Source organism: Heterodontus francisci, chromosome 7, assembly GCF_036365525.1.
Source record: "Heterodontus francisci isolate sHetFra1 chromosome 7, sHetFra1.hap1, whole genome shotgun sequence".
NCBI lineage: Eukaryota > Metazoa > Chordata > Chondrichthyes > Heterodontiformes > Heterodontidae > Heterodontus > Heterodontus francisci.
Window position 1 is genome coordinate 95,347,541 of NC_090377.1, and position 18,602 is coordinate 95,366,142.

The 18,602-nt window shown below is 46.5% G+C and overlaps 1 protein-coding gene across 1 annotated transcript in view; it reads right to left on the reverse strand.

The window, feature by feature from the left end:
- Positions 1 to 18,602, reverse strand: part of dnah7 (dynein, axonemal, heavy chain 7) — a 461,512-nt gene that overhangs the window by 55,046 nt on the left and 387,864 nt on the right. The window contains exon 61 of the mRNA XM_068035667.1: positions 10,186 to 10,338. Within this exon, the coding sequence (XP_067891768.1) occupies positions 10,186 to 10,338 (153 nt within the window). The remainder of the gene's footprint in view (positions 1 to 10,185; positions 10,339 to 18,602) is intronic.

Genomic DNA, 18,602 nt, shown 5'->3' on the forward strand with positions numbered 1-18,602 from the left:
GTGCTTCTAAGGGACCAATGCTTACTTTAGCTACTCTCCTTTTTATATACTCGTAACAGGTCTTACAATCCATTTTTATATTCCTGATTGGTTTACTCTCATTCTATTTTTCCCTTTTTATCAACTTTGTGGTCATCTTTTGCTGGTTTCCAAAACTCTCCCAATCTTCAGTCTTACTACCATTTTTTGCAACATTATAAGCCACTTCTTTTAATCTAATACTACCCTCAACTTCCTTAGTAAGCCCACGGCTGTTAGGGGGCATATAAACTACTCCCACCTGTATTTTTTGTCCCTTGTTGTTCCTACTCTCCACCCATACTGATTCTACTTCCTGATCTTCTGAACCAAGATCCTTTCATGCTATTGGCTTTGTGTCATTCTTTATCAGGGTTACTCTTCCTCCTTTTCCATTCTGCCTGTCTTTTCAAAATGTTGCGTACCATGGAATATTTATTTCCCAACTGTGGTTACCTTGCAACCATGGGCTGGGTTATCAATCAGGATTCGGGAACCGAAATGGGGGCTAGTTCTGGGTCCTGACCCCGCACGGCATGTTTAGGCATGCCCATGGGGATTTTCAAATCTTCAACCAATTAAAGGCCAGGAAGGATCCAATCAGGAATGGGGGGGCAGGCTCCTGACACTGGAGGGCCAATGGGAAGGCCTCCAGTAATCAGTGATTGGCAGCCCCACCAGCCGTGATGGGAACTGCCAATCTAAAGATGGAGACTGTGAGGGACAAGCGAAGGTAAATTTATTTTTATGTTTTAAAAAGCCACAGCTGCCTGGCCATGATCCTGGAGGAGCAGCTCCTGCAGGGAACAGCTAGTGGCCACAGCTGCGGCGCAGCAGCCATTATGCATCTGGGGGTTGGGTCCCTTGTGTGATCCATCTGCACCCCATGCCCCTCCAACTCCCGCCGCTTCCCACCATGTTGACCTGGATGTGGTCCAAGTCAACCTGGGCTGCCTGCATTGCCGATCAGTCAGCACGGGAACAGGGCTTTAATAGGCCCTGTAATTAACAATAATTGGCCTCAATTGGCAGCCCGCTGCTTCCTGGCGGGGAGCCAATCTGACCCCAAGTCGTCCTCATTCAAAATGGCACGGGGTCGGGATTGTGGTGGTGAACTGGCGCGGAGACTGGTGGCGCCAGATTGAGTGCCCGCCCACCTCTGATCCGGATCCCGAAATGTTTTAAAATTCCAGCCCCATGTTTCTGTAATGGCAATTATATCAAACCCATTTATCTCTGTTTGTGCTGCTAGTCCATCTATCTTGTTGCAAATGCTTCATGCATTCAGATAAAGAGACTTTAATTTTATTTTCTCTACCACTATTCTTTGCAAGGACCCTATTTGTTGATGCACTATTACCACTAAACTCTGTCTCTTCCTGTCCCACTCTGCTTGTCTTTACCCATATTAATACACTGCTCGTTGGATTTCTAAATCTCCCTTCACCTGACCATCCCACCTTTTAGTTTAAAGCCCCATCCACAGCCCTAGTTACATGATTTGCCAGGACATTGATCCAAACCTGGTTTATGTGAAGCCCATTCCCAACGGAACAGCTCTCTCTTTCCCTAGTACTGGTGCCAGTGCACCAAGAATCGAACCCCTTCTTCCAACACCATTCTGAGCCGCATGTTTAATTCACAAATCAGTTTGACTCCGTGCCAACTGCTGCATGGCTTGGGTAACAATCCAGAGATTATTACCTTTGAGGTTCTTCATTTTAATTGGACTGGAACTTCTCAAACATTCTCAGCACAACATCATTCCTAGTTCTACCTATGTCGTTGGTTCCTACATGGACCACAACAATTGGATCCTTCCCCTCCCAAGTTCGTCTCCAGCCACGAGGAGATGCCTTTAACTCTGGCACTGGCCAGGCAACACAACCTTTGGAACTCACGGTCATGGCTGCAGAAAACAATAGCTACCCCCTGACTCTACTGTCACCTATCACAGCCACATTCCTTTACACTCAAAGAACAAAGAACAGTACAGCACAGGAACAGGCCATTCGGCCCTCCAAGCCTGCGCCGATCTTGATGCCTGTCTAAACTAAAACCTTCTGCACTTCCGGGGACCGTATCCCTCTATTCCCATCCTATTCATGTATTTGTCAAGATGCCTCTTAAACATTGCTATCGTACCTGCTTCCACCACCTCCCCCGGCAGCAAGTTCCAGGCACTCACCACCCTCTGTGTAAAGAACTTGCCTCGCACATCCCCTCTAAACTTTGCCCCTCGCACCTTAAACCTATGTCCCCTAGTAACTGACTCTTCCACCCTGGGAAAAAGCTTCTGACTATGCACTCTGTCCATGCCGCTCATAACTTTGTAAACCTCTATCATGTCGCCCCTCCACCTCCGTCATTCCAGTGAAAACAATCCGAGTTTATCCAACCTCTCCTCATAGCTAATGCCCTCCAGACCAGACAACATCCTGGTAAACCTCTACTGTACCCTTTCCAAAGCCGCCACGTCTTTCTGGTAGTGTAGCGACCAGAATTGCACACAATATTCTAAGTGTGGCCTAACTAAGGTTCTGTACATGACTTGCCAATTTTTATACTCTATACCCCGACTGATGAAGGCAAGCATGCCGCATGCCTTCTTGACGACCTCATCCACCTGCGTTGCCACTTTCAGTGACCAGTGGACAAGTACGCCCAGATCTCTCTGCCTGTCAATACTCCTAAGGGTTCTGCCATTTACTGTATACTTCCCACCTGTATTAGATCTTCCAAAATGCATTACCTCACATTTGTCTGGATAAAACTCCATCTGCCATTTCTCCGCCCAAGTCTCCAACCGATCTATATCCTGCTGTATCCTCTGACAATCCTCATCACTATCCACAACTCCACCAACCTTTGTGTCATCCACAAACTTATCAGACCAGCTACATTTTCCTCCAAATCATTTATATATAATACAAACAACAAAGGTCCCAGCACTGATCCCTGCGGAACACCACTAGTCACAGCCCTCCATTCAGAAAAGCACCCTTCCACTGCTACCTTCTGTCTTCTATGGCCGAGCCAGTTCTGTATCCATCTTGCCAGCTCACTTCTGATCCCGTGTGACTTCACCTTTTGTTCCAGTCTGCCATGAGGGACCTTGTCAAAGGCTTTAGTGAAGTCCATATAGACAACATCCACTGCCTTCCTTCATCAATCATCTTCGTCACTTCCTCAAAAAACTCAATCAAGTTAGTGAGACACGACCTGCCCTTCACAAAACCATGCTGCCTCTTGCGAATAAGTTCATTTGTTTCCAAATGGGAGTAAATCCTGTCCCAAAGAATCCTCTCTTATAATTTCCCTACTACTGACGTAAGGCTCACTGGCCTATAATTTCCTGGATTATCCTTGCTACCCTTCTTAAACAAAGGAACAACATTGGCTATTCTCCAGTCCTCTGGGACCTCACCTGTAGCCAATGAGGATACAAAGATTTCCGTCAAGGTTCCAGAAATTTCTTCCCTTGCCTCCCTCAGTATTCTGGGGTAGATCCCATCAGGCCCTGAGGACCTATCTACCTTAGTGCTTTGCAAGAGGCCCAACACCTCCTCCTTTTTGATAGTGACATGACCCAGACTATCTACACTCCCTTCCCTAGACTCATCTTCCACCAAGTCCTTCTCTTTGGTGAATACTCCTCCCAATTGAATGGGTTGCTGCACCATGGTGCTATAGTCAGTTTGCCCAACTGCTCTGCAATTTTTCTCATGCACACGGGTTGCAAGTACTTCATATCTGTTGTTCAAAGTCAAGGGCCAAGGTTCCTCCATCACTATATCCTGGATCCCCATACCTGCCTGACTCACAGTCACACCCTCCTATCCCTGACCACTGACCAACTCTAAAATTCTACTTAACTTGAGGGGTGTGACTTCCTCCTGGAACAAAGTGTCCAGGTAACTCTCCCCCTTTCTAATGCCCCACAACGTCTGCAGATCAAACTCCAGTTCAACAACTCTGAGCTGAAGTTGCTCAAGCTGCAGACACTTAACTGCAATATGCTTGTGCGGGATCACAACGTTCCCCACAAGCTCCCAAATGTTGTAGTTACAGCAAACCATCTGCTCTGTCATGTCTGTCTAACCTTATTTATTTACTAATATGATCAGTTAGGTAGTTACTAATTTAGTAAAGTAAAGGAATAGAAAGTTACAGTTTCCCAGCGTAGAGACAAATGATAAACTTTCACCAGCAACTGGAGGTAAATCAAAAAGGAGCACTTCCTTCCCCCTCTGCACCAAATTCCCACTTGCACCAAATTCCACTGGAGAAACCTTCCGCAGAGCATCACTAAAAATAGAGGCCTAATCCGTTTAGTGGCAAGACATGTAGAAACCCAAGTTAAGGGATGAAATTAAATCATTTCTATCATGGTGCCCTGAGAATGGAATTTGGTCCTGCCAGTCAATAACATAATTGCATCATGATATTGGCCACTGGCTCTAACCCAATGATCTGGAAAGGATGAATGTCAATTATCAATACGAAAGATTTTTCACGAGTGCCACTGGTACTGCAGAGATTTTTCATGTCAGCACCAAACTTTTGGCACAAAATTGAATTGTGTAGGGCTGCTTCTAATGGTGCTACAAAGGCCTAGCTGGTTACCCCAAGGGCAGGCTGCACTGTGGACTGCTACTGTGTGGCATTCCCCACTGATTGTGGGCGAGGCAGGGGCGCAGCTGCACACACCCAAACATATTAAATTGGCATTATCCTCACATCACATGGTCCAAATGCATGAAGTGATGTTTTTTTCAAGAGCAGACAATGCATGAAACTGGGCCCTGCAGTAGTGTTATTTAAAGGGTCAGACACCCAGATGACAGATAAGTTAATTTTTAAGAATTTTTTATATTGTAAAGTGCCTGAAAGTACTAAAGAGCGTTTATGGAAGAGTTTTGGCGCATTTGCCAGAGAATTCTGCTGCATCCTCACAGGGATGGCAGAGGAGTAGTGGCCTGTCCACATGAACGCTGCAATAGGTTTGCAGGCTGCTATGATGGTGCCTCTGGGTCTGCAGCATAAGAAGGAGATGGAGCAAAGGTTGTAAAGAGGGCAAGCTCCACACCATGCCCTCTGACAAGTTGGAGCCGGAATCCTCCAGGCTCCTTGACAGTGACAGGGGGAAAATGCACCCAGCATCTCAGTGTGTATGCCCAGTCAGAACTCTCCTGTATGTCACCCCATTGAGGTCCTCATATATGTCCTCTGCAGCAGAACTCATCTGGCACTGTGCCCCTCCAGTGAGCTGGCAAGCGAATCATCCTTTCACCATGGCCTGGTTACAGCCCACTCATGCCTGGTGGCTCACCATGTGCTGATCCCAATTCAACGCTAGCCTCCAAGCTAAGAGCAGTGCCAGAGTCTGAGCTGATGGACACGATTATCCTGGGCAGGTAGCAGTTCTTGGTTCTCTGAAAGCAGGAACTCAGAAGGGGAAGGTTTTTGTGAGGGAAGGGAAACTGATAAAGAAAGGGAGAATAGAATATGAATTAAACTAGCAAAAAACATAAAAATGGACTTCAAAAGTTTTTATAGGTACATAAAAAGGAAATGCTTGGCTAAGACAAATGTTGGTCCATTACAGGCAGAGTCAGGAGAATTTATAATAGGGAATAGAGAAATGGCAGAGAAGCTAAATGATTACTTTGTGTCTGTCTTCACTGAGGAGAATACAAGAAATCTCCCAGAATTAGAGATCCAAGGGTCTAGGGAGAATGAGGATTTGAAGGAAATTAGTATTAGTAAGAAGGTTGTATTGGAGAAATATAGGGGCTGAGGGTTGATAAATCCCCAGGACCTGATATTCTACATCCCAGAGTGTTGAAAGAGATGGCTATGGAGATAGTGGATGCGTTGATGATCATCTTCCAAACTTCTATAGATTCTGGAGCGGTTCTTGCAGATTGGAAGATAGCAAATGTCACCCCACTATTGAAGAAGGGAGCAAGAGAGAAAACAGGGAACTACACACCTGTTAGCCTTACATCAGTAGTGGGGAAAATGCGAGAATCTATTCTAAAGGATGCGATAAATGGAGAATTGGATAATAATGATCTGATTGGGCATTGTCAACATGGATTTATGAATGGGAAATCATGTTTGACAAACCTGTCGGAGTTTTTTGAGGATGTTACTAACAGAATTGATGAAGGGGAGTCGGTGGATTTAGTATACTTGAATTTTCAGAAGGCTTTTGATAAAGTCCCCCACAGGAGGTTGGTTAGCAAAATTAAAGTACATGGGATAGGAGGTAATATACTGGCATGGATTAAGGATTGATTAACAGGCAGAAAACAGACAGTAGGAATAAACGGGTCATTCTCTCGTTGGCAGGCTGTGACTCGTGGGGTACCACAAGGATCAATATTTGGGCCCCAGTTGTTCAGAATATATATCAATGATTTGGATGTGGGGACCAAATACAATATTTCCAAGTTCATGGATGACACAAAACTAGGTCAGAATGTGTGTTGTGAGGAAGATGCAAAGTGGCTTCAAGGGGATTTGGACAGACTTAGTGAGTGGGCTAGAACATGGCAGATGGAACATAATGTGGAAAAATGTGAGGTTATCCACTTTGGTAGGAGGAATAGATGTGCAAAGAGTAGTTCTGAAATGGTAAGAGGTTAGAAAGTGTAGATGTACAAACAGACCTGGGTGTCCTCGTCAATAAGTCACTGAAAGCTAGCATGCAGGTGCAGCAAGTAATTAGGAAGGCTAATGGTATGTTAGCCTTTATCGCAAGAGGTTTTGAGTACAGTAGTAGCGAAGTCTTACTTCAATTGTATAGAACCTTGGTTGGACCGCACCTGGAGTACTGTGTGCAGTTTTGGTCCCCTTACCTTCGGAAGGATATTATTGCCATAGAGGGAGAGCAGCAAAGGTTCACCAGACTTGTTCCTGGGATGGCGAGACTGTCCTCTGAAGAGAGATTGGGGAAACTGGGCCTGTATTCTCTAGAATGAGAAGTGGTTTCATTGAAACCTACAAAATACTTAAAGGAATAGGCAGGATAGATGCAGGGGACACAATTTCAAAATAAGGAGGAAGCCACTTAGGACTGAGATGAGGAGAAATTTCTTTACTCAGAGGGTTGTGAATCTTTGGAATTCTCTACCCCAGAGGGCTGTGGAAGCTCAGTCATTGAGTATGTTTAAAGCAGAGATTGACAGATTTCCAAATACTAATGACATAAAGGGAAATGTGGATAGTGTGGGAATAATGCATTAATGTGGATGATCAGCCATGATCGTATTGATGGGCTGAATGGCCGAGTTATGCTATGTTCCTAAGAAGGATGGGGTGGGAAACAAAAGGTCCATGGTCACCCATCTGCAGCTTGCTCATCATGCCAGATTGCAGGATGCGGGTGTGCTGGGAGTTGATAAGGCAGGCAGAACCTATCATCCTCAATTTTTTCAGTGATGTTGGATGTTACAGACCCCGTCATAGCCGGCACCATGATGCAGAGAACCATCTCCTCTAGGATTCAGGAGATGCAGGCATCCTTAACCCCCTGCTGGTCCTGCTCTATTCCCTTCTATAGTGTGCCTATAGGTAGAGGGCAGAATGTCAGTGTTGTGTAACACTTGTGTTTGAGTGATTTGTCTGCCATATCTGAATAACTGAAGGTATGTGGAAGCAGTGAGAGTTGGCTGTGAGGCTGGTAGCATTGTTAGGTGTGTGAGGGTGAGGTTGAAGTATCTGGGTGTTACGCATAAGTCCCGAGTGTCAGGGAGTGCTGCTGTGTGAGTAATAGGAGTGTGGTGCATTGAGTAGTGAGAGGGGCTGGTAATGTGGTGGGTAGGAGGTGTCATGCATTCACTGTTGTTGATCACCCACATGAGATCATTAGACCTCTTGTGGCACTGCTGCCAGGTCCAGACTTCAGGCGTTGACCTTCTTGGCCAATTCCCACTCCCTTCTGAGGGTGGCCCTTGAGGGCCTCCTAGATCCCATGAACCATGGCGTCTCTCCTCCTTTCCACCTGCATCACCAATGCCTCCAGCGTCCCTCTGTCAGTCTGAATCCCTCTGTCTGCCTTGGTACTCCATTTGCAAGAATTCCCACTGCAACAATCTTTTTATGCAGCTTCCCTTTAAAAGGCAGTCTACCTTGAAGAAGGAGCAAGTTGCCTGTATCACGTGATCTGCAGCTGTGTTAACGGGGTCTCTGGCTGCATGCAGAGCTCACCGGCAGCGTAGAGAAGGAGACAGCAGCACTGGAGGTGCAGGAGCTAGCACCAAACTGATTCATATGAATGGGTAGATGGATTTTCTGTCTTACCCACCTTGATACGAAAGAATGTGGGCACGCCATGAATGGTGGTCCCTCACCCTTAAATCGGAATGAATGTATTTTGCGCTCCAAATGTTTCACTGACTTTAGAATGAAATGTATACATTGTTGTTCAGTACTGTATACTGAGTGAAGATCTTCAATACCAAAATATATAAATTATAGATACCAGTTGGTATGGAAATATATTCCCACATAGCAACAGTTCCTACTAAGACTGTAAAGATGGTGTTGACTCAGAAGCTAAGCCTTCTGGACTGACCATTTATTTTTCTCAATCTCAGGATGTGGGCCCATCTCGGTGATGAAGGTGATCCCAAAATGCTGTTAGGTAGGGAGTTCCATGATTTTGACCCAGCGATGATGAGGAACAGTGATATACATCCAAGTCAGGATGGTATGTTACTTGGAGGGGAACTTGGATGTGATGGTGGCCCTATGCACCTGCTATTCTTGTAATTCTATGTGGTGAATGTCGTGGGTTTGGCAGATGCTACCGAAAATGTCTTGACGAGTTGCTGCAATGCATCCTGCAGGAGGAGCCTCTACACCAGTGATGGAGGAGTTGGGTGTTTAGGCGAGTGTCTGAGATGCTAATCAAGCTATTGCTTTGTCCTGGATGATATCAAACTTCTTGGATGTTGTTGCAGCTATACCGATCCAAGCAGATGGAGAGCACTTCATCTCACCTCTAACTTGTGCCTTGTAGGTGGTGGAGAGGCTTTGGTGGAGTCAGGAAGTGAGCCTCAGAATACTCAGCATTTGACCTGCACTAGTAGACACAGCATTTATTGACCGGTTGACTGGCGATGGTAATGCCATTGAATGTCAGACAGAGGTGATTAAGCACTCCCTTATTGGAGATGGTCATTGATTGTCAACTATGCTGCATAAATGTTACTTGCCACTTATCAGCCGAAGCCTAGATGTTATCCAGGACTTGCTGCTGGCATGAACTGCTTCATTACCTGAAGAGTTACAAATGCAGCTGAGGATGGTGCAATCATCAGTGAACAGCTCCAATTCTGACCTTATGGAGCAGGGAAGGTCACTGATGAAGCAGCTGAAGATAGTTGGGCCTAGGATGCCCATGTCTGAGCTTGTTTGAGCCTTTCACAGCCCTGTTCACCAGTGTTAGCTCTGTCAATTATCCCAAATTACTTGAATAGGTCTAGGGGAACCTACAACTTATTAATAGGATCTTTCATAAAAATGAAAGCAGTCTCACGAGAATCTTGAAGAGATGTGGGAGCACGCAGGGCAGGTTGCTATTTTGCATATTGGTAGTAAACCAGTTTGGTAGTACAAAATAGGTATTCAATGTTGAAAATGAGCATTAGTATCTTCAGCAGTGCTTGAAATGATGTCATAACTGAATTCTGATGAACTAAGAAGTAAAGGATTGAATCTTTGTTCTTTTTTGTAGATTTCCAGTCATTGTCTTCATTTGCACATTTTGAACGCCTTTGAATGAGCTTTATTTTGAGAATTTTCATTTGGCCAATATGTCTTTCATCTTACAGACCTCAACAGGATGTGTGTTCATATTCATGATGCACCATCTGTCTAATGTAAATTAAACTGAAATGTGCCAAGTTGACTCATACGGTTGTGTTGTGAGAGCTGCCTCAGTTGTATATTATATGCATTACTGAGCAGATTACTGTACACAACAGATGCAGAAATGAACTAATTATGCCCTTACATCTATTATCTAAAATTAAGCCAATAAAAGCTAATATTTTTTATTGTGATGTAAATTTTCAAATGATTAGTATCACAAGGGATCGGGTGATGAATGGCAGGTTACTAAAGTACAAGTCATTAGAGAGAAAAAGCACTCACCTGCAAGAATTTCAGTCTGTCTAAGAAGTCATGCATGTAGCTGCCAAGTGGCTTGAGACTAGGGTACGATTTATTCATCCACATTCCTGGGATTTTTCCTTTCAGAATACTCTTCACCACTTCTTCCAGTTCAGCAGACATCACCACCAGTCCCTATAAAATTAATATAAATGTCAAATTAATGAGATTTTGCACCAACATTGAACATAAGTGAAGACAGCATTTACTCACAGGAGTTTAGAAGAATGATAGGTGATCTCATTGAAACATGTTTCCCCTGGTTGGGGAATCTAGAACACTGGGGCACAGCCTCAGGATAAGGGGTTGTTCATTTAGGACTGAGATTTCTTTTCATTAATTCATGGGATGTGGACGTCACTGGCTATGCCAGCATTTATTGCCCGTCCCTAATTGCCCTTGAGAAGGTGGTGGTGAGCTGCCTTCTTGAACCGCTGCAGTCCATGTGAGGTAGGTACACCCACAGTGCTGTTAGGAAGGGAGTTCCAGGATTTTGACCCAGTGACAGTGAAGGAACGGCGATATAGTTCCAAGTCAGGATGGTGTGTGACTTGGAGGGGAACTTGCAGGTGGTGATGTTTCCATGCATCTGCTGCTCTTGTCTTTTGAGGTGGTAGAGGTCACGGGTTTGGAAGGTGCTGTCTAAAGACCCTTGGTGCATTGCTGCAGTGCATCTTGTAGATGGTACACACTGCTGTCACTGTGCGTCAGTGGTGGAGGGAGTGAATGTTTGTGGATGGTGTGCCAATCAAGCGGGCTACTTTGTCCTGGATGATGTCAAGCTTCTTGAGTGTTGTTGGAGCTGCAACCTTCCAGGCAAGTGGACAGTATTATATCACACTCCTGACTTGTGCCTTATAGATGGTGGACAGGTTTTTGGGAGTCAGCAGGTGAGTTACTCGCCGGAGGATTCCTAGCCTCTGACCTGCTCTTGTAGCCACGGTATTTATATGGCTTCTCCAGTTCAGTTTCTGGTCAATGGTAGCCCCTAGGATGTTGATAGTGGGGGATTCAGCGATGGTAATGCCATTGAATGTCAAGGGGAGATGGTTAGATTCTCCCTTTTTGGAGATGGTCATTGCCTGGCACTTGTGTGGCGTGAATGTTACTTGCCACTTATCAGCCCAAGCCTGGATATTGTCCAGGTCTTGCTGCATTTCTACACGGACTGCTTCAGTATTTGAGGAGCTGCGAAAGGTGCTGAACATTGTGCAACCATCAGCGAACATCCCCACTTCTGACCTTATGATTGGGCCTAGGACATTACCCTGAGGAACTCCTGCAGTGATGTCCTGGAGCTCAGATGATTGACCTCCAACAACCACAGCCATCTTCCTTTGCGCTAGGTATGACTCTAACCAGCAGAGAGTTTTCCCCCTGATACCCATTGACTCCAGTTTTGCTAGGGTTCCTTGATGCCATACTCGGTCAAATGCTGCCTTGATGTCAAGGGCAGTCACTCTCTCACCTCTTGAGTTCAGCTCTTTTGTCCATGTTTGAACCAAGGCTGTAATCAGGGCTGAGTAGCCCTGTCGGAACCCAAACTGGGTATCACCGAGCAGGCTATTGCTAAGCAAGTGCTGCTTGATGGCATTGTTGATGATTGAGAGTAGACTGATGGGGCGGTAATTGGCCGGGTTGGACTTGTCCTGCTTTTTGTGTACAAGACATACCTGGGCAATTTTCCACATTGCCGGGTAGATGCCAGTGTTGTCGCTGTACTGGAACAGCTTGGCTAGATGAGGAGACATTTCTTCACTCGGAAGGTTGTGAATCTTTGGAATTCTCTACCCCAGAGGGTTGTGAATGCTCCATCGTTGAGGTTGAGATAAATAGATTTTTGGTCTCTCAGGGAATCGAGATATGGGGAGCAGGGGGGAAAGTGGAGTTAAAGCAGAAGTTCAGCTATGATCATACTGAATGGCAGAGCAGGCTCAAGGGGCTCTATGGTCTACTCGTGCTCCTATTTTTTATTTTATAGATAGCCGATTATAGATTCAATTCATTGTAAACAGTAAAGCAGGAACATTGGAATAGAAGTTGGCCATTCAACCCCTCAAGCCTGTTCCACCATTCAATTAGATTATGGTTGGTCTGTATCTTAATGCCATCTACCCACCTTGGTTCAGTTACCCTTCATAATCTTGCCTCACAAAAACATATCAAACTCAATTTTAATAGATTCCAGATGTCACCAAATGAAGAAAGATAATCTCCAAAAGTAAATTACATTAGTATTAAATAACTGTAATCATTGTACTTGAGTAATCTGTGACCTATGGTTTCATGTTTAGTACAAAGAAAAATATTCCAATTACTTGTTGTGATAGGCAGTAAAACCTTATGTAATATTTGTTGGAATGTTGCTTAATAAACACAATTCCAACACAGAGTACTACTAATGCTGCAACTAATATTTTAAGTAATGATGTGAAAAATAGGGAAACATTCAAGCACCAGGCAGTGCAGTGAAGAACAATGAAGTTGATTCCCAGTGTCAGAAATTTGGGTTATGAGGAGAGACAGGGGGAGACTTGGGTTTATTAACCTGGAAAGGATGCATCTGAGAAGTGATCTCGAGGTGTATAAGAGAGTAAATAGTATTGAAAAGGTTATTCCAGAATACTACCTCAAAATAAACAGTGTGAGTAGGACAGTAGGATAAGTCGATACAGGTTCAAACTACTAAAGGGTAAGTTTAGGGCTGATGTCAGAGGTTCTTCATGCAGAGAGTGATCAACACTTTGAAAGACATCTGGGCAGAGTGATATGATGAAAACTTGGAATAATTTAAGAAACAGCTAGAAGCAGCAATGGGGCAGAGTGTAGGGTTGTACTCAATGGATCGGTCAAATAGCCTTTTTCTTCCGTGTCTTCTGATCTTGTGCTGTCTTAAACAGTTATTCATGGGGAAAAAACTGAATATAAATTTGATTATGTAATGCAGATTTTCTCCCAGTGGAAGGATGAATAAAATGAGGCCACATTATACCCCTATTAAATACAATACAGTTCCAGTAACATAATCTTTATTGCCCCAGGAAATTTAAACAATTTAATTCCATGCAGAAAGCATTTGCATTGCATAAATAGTATAGTTGACCAAATGATGTGCACAACCTAAGAACCTAGGTAATCCTCCCACACAAACCAGACAATGTTAACTCTATTGCATTTAGTTCATTAGTGAGCTGTGGTATTTTACAGGTAATCTGGACTTCAAGCTGCACATTTCTCTTTCCCAAAGATTCCTCATGCTTATTAACTTGGTGTCGTACTCTGTACAGTGTAGCTCACACCTCAGAGTTGATAGAAGGTTCAAGGCTTATCTTCATATTGCATTTGAAAGCCTTGAGTCTGTTGCTATGGAAACCTCGATAGGTTAGGAGATACAGAACTTTACAAGCCATGCAGAGCCACGGCACTGTTTTGAAATAATTGGATACAGGACATCTTGTTTCCAAGAATAACCTGATTGCAATATGAAAGAATATTTGCCATTTGATTTTTTTTTCAGTTACTTGCAGCAAGTCTCAAATTCATTTTGTGAGCCCACTTAACTGGTGTTCGAGAGACAGCTACAATGGGCTGGATTTTAATCCATGGCAGAGGCAGGTTTGGAGGTGGTGGGTGTGCTGGCCAATTTGCGTCGGCATGTGGCATGCCAGTTTCCCGATGCGGTCTCACCTTACATCAGTTTTGGTGGCGGTGTTCTGTAGTGGGTCACAGCACCCACCTGAAAGCGACGGGTCATCAATTGAAGCAGTTAATGAGCCACTTGAGAGCTTGTTGCAGGGCTGTATGAGATTTTCGAGGCGATGCACAGGAAACACGCTGGTTCAGCAGAGATGAGGCAGCTGCACAATGGGCAGCCAGTCAGAGATGTGGGAGCATTTCCTGACGCTGCATAAATGGTGGAACGAGCAGAGAGGAGTTCATGCATTGGCACACAGCGGCCACTGTGTAACCAGAGCTCACAAAATGTTTCAGGTGGAGGCATTGGGACAATTGGGGCAGGAAGGACGTGCACCTGCAGGGGTCAGTGGAGCACAGCAGGGGGGCCAGGCAGCAGTTCCCACGCAGCTGGTGACAAGTGAGGCCATCCCTGGACATGGGGCTCAGCTACTCTGAGCTGATGACGAGTAGCAATGAGGAATAACTGTGCCTGAGGGATGCAGAGGTTATGCCCGAGGGGCAGGGAGGGCATGAAGGCACTATGCCAAAGAATGCACTGCCAAAGAATCAGCTTCCTGGACATGTCGGAGCAGCAGTGCCACTGGAGGCTGCGACTATCAAGGCAATTTGTTGCTGACCTGTGTGCCCTTGTGGAGGAGGACCTCAGGCCCCACCTATCACGTAGACACACCCTGCCAAGTAGCCATGAAAGTGACATTGGCTTTGCCAAGGGTCGTTTCAAGGGGCAGCAGTTGATCTGTGTGGCATATCGCAAGCAGCCGTTCATCATACTATCAGGCAAGTGATGGATGCCCTTTATGAGAGGGCATTGGAGTCCATTGAGTTCCAGCCTGATGGGGCCACACAGGCATAGAGGGCTGTGGGATTTGCCTCCATGACAGGATTCCCTCAGGTGCAGAGCGTGATCAACTCCACCCATGTGCCCATCAAGGCCCCGGCAGAGCAGCCAGCGGAATTTATGAATAGGAAGGGATTTCACTCCCTCAACATGCAGCTGGTGTGAGACCACCCGAAGCGTTTTCTGCAGATCTGAGTAAGGTTTCCTGGCAGATGCTATAACATCTATATCCTGAGGCAATCACAAGTGCCAAGCTGTTCATGCCATCAGAGAAACAATGTAAATGGCTGCTAGGGGACCAGGGGAAATGGCTGCTGACATCTGTGCACAACCCAACAATGTTGGCACAGAGGCGCTATAAGCGCTGCCATCTCAGCACAAGAACCACCATACAGCAGGCCATTGGACTCCTGAATATACAGTTTTGGTGCCTTGACCGGTCAAGGAGCAGCCTCCATACACTCCCTCAAGAATTTCTAGCATAGTGGTGATCTGCTCTGTTCCGCATGGCCCTCCTGTGAGGTGTTGACTGTCAGGATGAAGATGCGGATGAGGAGGAGGAAGACTTGGTGGAGCATGATAATCCTGCATTGCAAGACCTTCCAGAGATCTGACTGAGGTGTCAAACTACTGACCAAGTAATCTAGGCATGATTTCCTTGAGGACGGCTCATCCTGGATAACATTTAGTCCAGTATCATGCCTTTCCCAAAAGGAGGTGCCGCATCCAAAAAGCTTGCCATGCAAAGCCATTTCCTGTTTCCTCACATTGCCTGAAAGGCACCTTGCCACCGGCCACAAGGTGTCCCCAATCACCCATCTTTGCATCGCACACCCACTTCATCACGCCAGTGAATTAATGCCCTCAAAGCAGTGGGATCACAAAATTCAGGGTATAACCATCAACCATTTCATTATATTGATGCTTAATCAGTGATCAGATGCATTACAAAAATCACGCAGGTGAACCACAGAGTGAAACGACTGACACGGCATCATCCGTAGGCAGCTGCTCCAATGTGGTGCTCCCCCTGTGGCTGAGGCAGAATTGGAGGCAGTCTGCTCACTTATGCCTGCATGCAGTTGAGATGCCGATGGCACCCGTTCTCAGCATCACAGTGCCAGTAGAGGCACCTCCACAGGCTGCTACACCTGCGACGTTGCAGGGGAAGCCTTGGTCACAGAGTCTTGCAGTATAGATGGCGCCTCAGTTAGAGGGGCCGATGACGAAGGTGCCCCGTGAGGGTTGGCCCCCTTGTCAGCATCCGTGCCTGCCCCAGCCCTTTCGAAGTGCACATGCATGTCTGAGGGAACCAGCAGCTAGGGTGCACCGCAGTGTGATTCCGGATTGGCCTCTCCATGAGGTCAGCCACTCTTTCAATGGATGAGCTCAAGCATTCATATACCAAGACATAGCGGAACACATCTCATGAATGGTCTCCTCCATTCTCCATCCAAGACGCCGCACTATCTCAGGGAAGTCTAACATTTGGGCACACAACTCCCGTTGCTGTTCCAGAAAGACCCACCTTGTATATGACTCCCGAGGCTCTGCACCTGCTCCCAGCTGAGCATGGCTGTGTCTGTCCTCTATCCTCCGAGGGGGACTTCCCACAGCTGCCTCTGCCTCCATCATCTCGTCCTGCTCATACGTGAAGTGCTGGTCACTTTGTGCCACTCCTTCTAAACTCACCTTAAGGCCCCACCGAGATCGCATTTCTGCGTTGGTGGAGGGTGCACTTGATTGCTGTGACAGTGCTGCCTCGGAGCATCTTCCTCTTCTGAAGTTGCCGTCAGCAGAATGATATGCTGAGGCACCCCCTTCACACTGGCCTTGTGGGAGACAAATGACGTTGGTTAGGAAAGTTCCCCTCTGTCAGCAGCTGCTTCTACAGGGCAGCAATTCTATGCATTGGCATAGAATCAACAAATGCTCCATTCCCATCTCCTGGAAATGGTATGATCCTTTCATCCTGTCTCTCCCTCACCGACGTCCTGCCAAATTGACACCCTGACAATTTCAAGGACCTCCTCCTCCATGATTGTCAGTATAGTGATATGCACCACTCCTCCACCGGAGCAACCCCTTTCTCACCCATTGTGTGCTCTTTTTTCCTGCAAAGTCAAGAGTGAGAGAATTAAGACCAAGGTGCCCTCAATCACCGCACCAGTGGCTCACTCAAGTGTGATGTCCATGGCTCCAGTGCCACCTTCTCCACAAATGCTTATGGTGTGAGCTTTATCCCTGGCTCAGGAGTACATCCAGTCACAGATATGGTAACTGTTCCTGAGCACTATGTTCCCTCAGGCTGATCTGCTCATACATTTGCTGGTGATTCCAGAAGTGGAGGCCTGTCATCTGAGTGTTGCATTGCACTCATCTTGCCAGACCTCAGAAGGTTGTTTAAGCACTTCCTGTACTGCACCCATGTCCTGCTGACCACAGTGCGGCTGTTCACCTCCTGAGCCACCTCCATTCATGCCTGCTTTGTCTGACTGCCTCTCTCCAGAAATGGGACGCTCCTCCGGTCTGCCACTCTAACCTCCAGGGAGGCATTGGTAAATCGTGGGACTGCACCTCCATGGGTGCATGCCATGCTGCTGCTCCACTGCATTCCAGCCTCTGGCATTGCCCTGGATGCCGGCGTCCACAATCCTCGCTACTGGGTGCTCTTTAAATCAGGCCCGCAATATCTCCACCCACCTTCTCAATGCATCTGCTGCCACTAATTGGATGCTGAAAGCGCCTGTGGGCCATTAATTGGCTGCCTACTTCAAATTAGCACTGGAAGTCTGGCAGAGATGTGTAGTGGGGTCAGGACCCAGAAATCATCCTAACATCAAGGGTCCCAATGCTGGAAAGAAAGTTCAGCCAATGATTCAATTCCCCACAGGAATGCTGCAAGCCACACATTCCTGGTGGCTAACAATGGGCTGAGGTAAGTGCAGCGCCAGTATCTGAGCGGGTGGCTGCGAGTGTCAACGACAGGGCCTCTTCATTAGCACTGTGCTATTTTTCACTTTCCTCTTACTAAGGCTCCTGTGGCTGGCAGCAGTTCTTGGCTGTCTGAAAGCAGGAACTCAGAAGGGGAAGGCTGAAGTTGAGGGAAGGGGGTAGTGGGGTGGGAAGCATGAGGTGCATGCTCACACCATCTGCAGCTTGCTCATCATGCCAGATAACTGGATGAGGGTGTACTGGTAGTTGAGAAGGGGCATAAGGCAGGAAGATACTATCTTCGACAATGTTCTGACACTGGATGCCATGGGCCCAGTGATGCAGGCAACCATGTCCTCCATTAAGCTCAGGAGATGTGGGCATCCTTGTTCCCCACTGGATCTGCTCTGCACCCTTCTATTGTGTGCCACCTTGTCCTGCAACAGAGAGAGGGCAGAATGCTAGTGATTGTGTAGCAGTGTGTTTGGGTGATGTGCTTGCCATAGCTGAATAGCTGGCGGTATGTGGAGCCAGTAAGAGGTAGGTGTGACTCTGGCAGCATTGATAGGTGAGGGTGAGGTGGTGTATCTACCTGAATGCCCAGGAGTGCAGCTGGGTAAGTCATGGGGGTATGGTGGATTGAGCAGCGAGAGAGATTGGTGGGTGTGGTGGGTATGAGCTGTCATGTGACGATGCATTCACTGACCTTGACCACCTAGATGAGGTCATTAGACTTCTTGCAGCACTGCTGCCAGGTCATTTGATCCAGACTGAAAGTTAACCTCTCTGGCCATCTGCTTCTACTCCCTTATGAGAGTGATCCTTTTTTTTTACCATGGTGTCTCTCCTCCGGCTCATCTCTCCCACTAATGCCTCTAGTGCCACATCTGTCACTCCGGAATCCTCTGTCTGTCCTGCCGCTCATTTTACA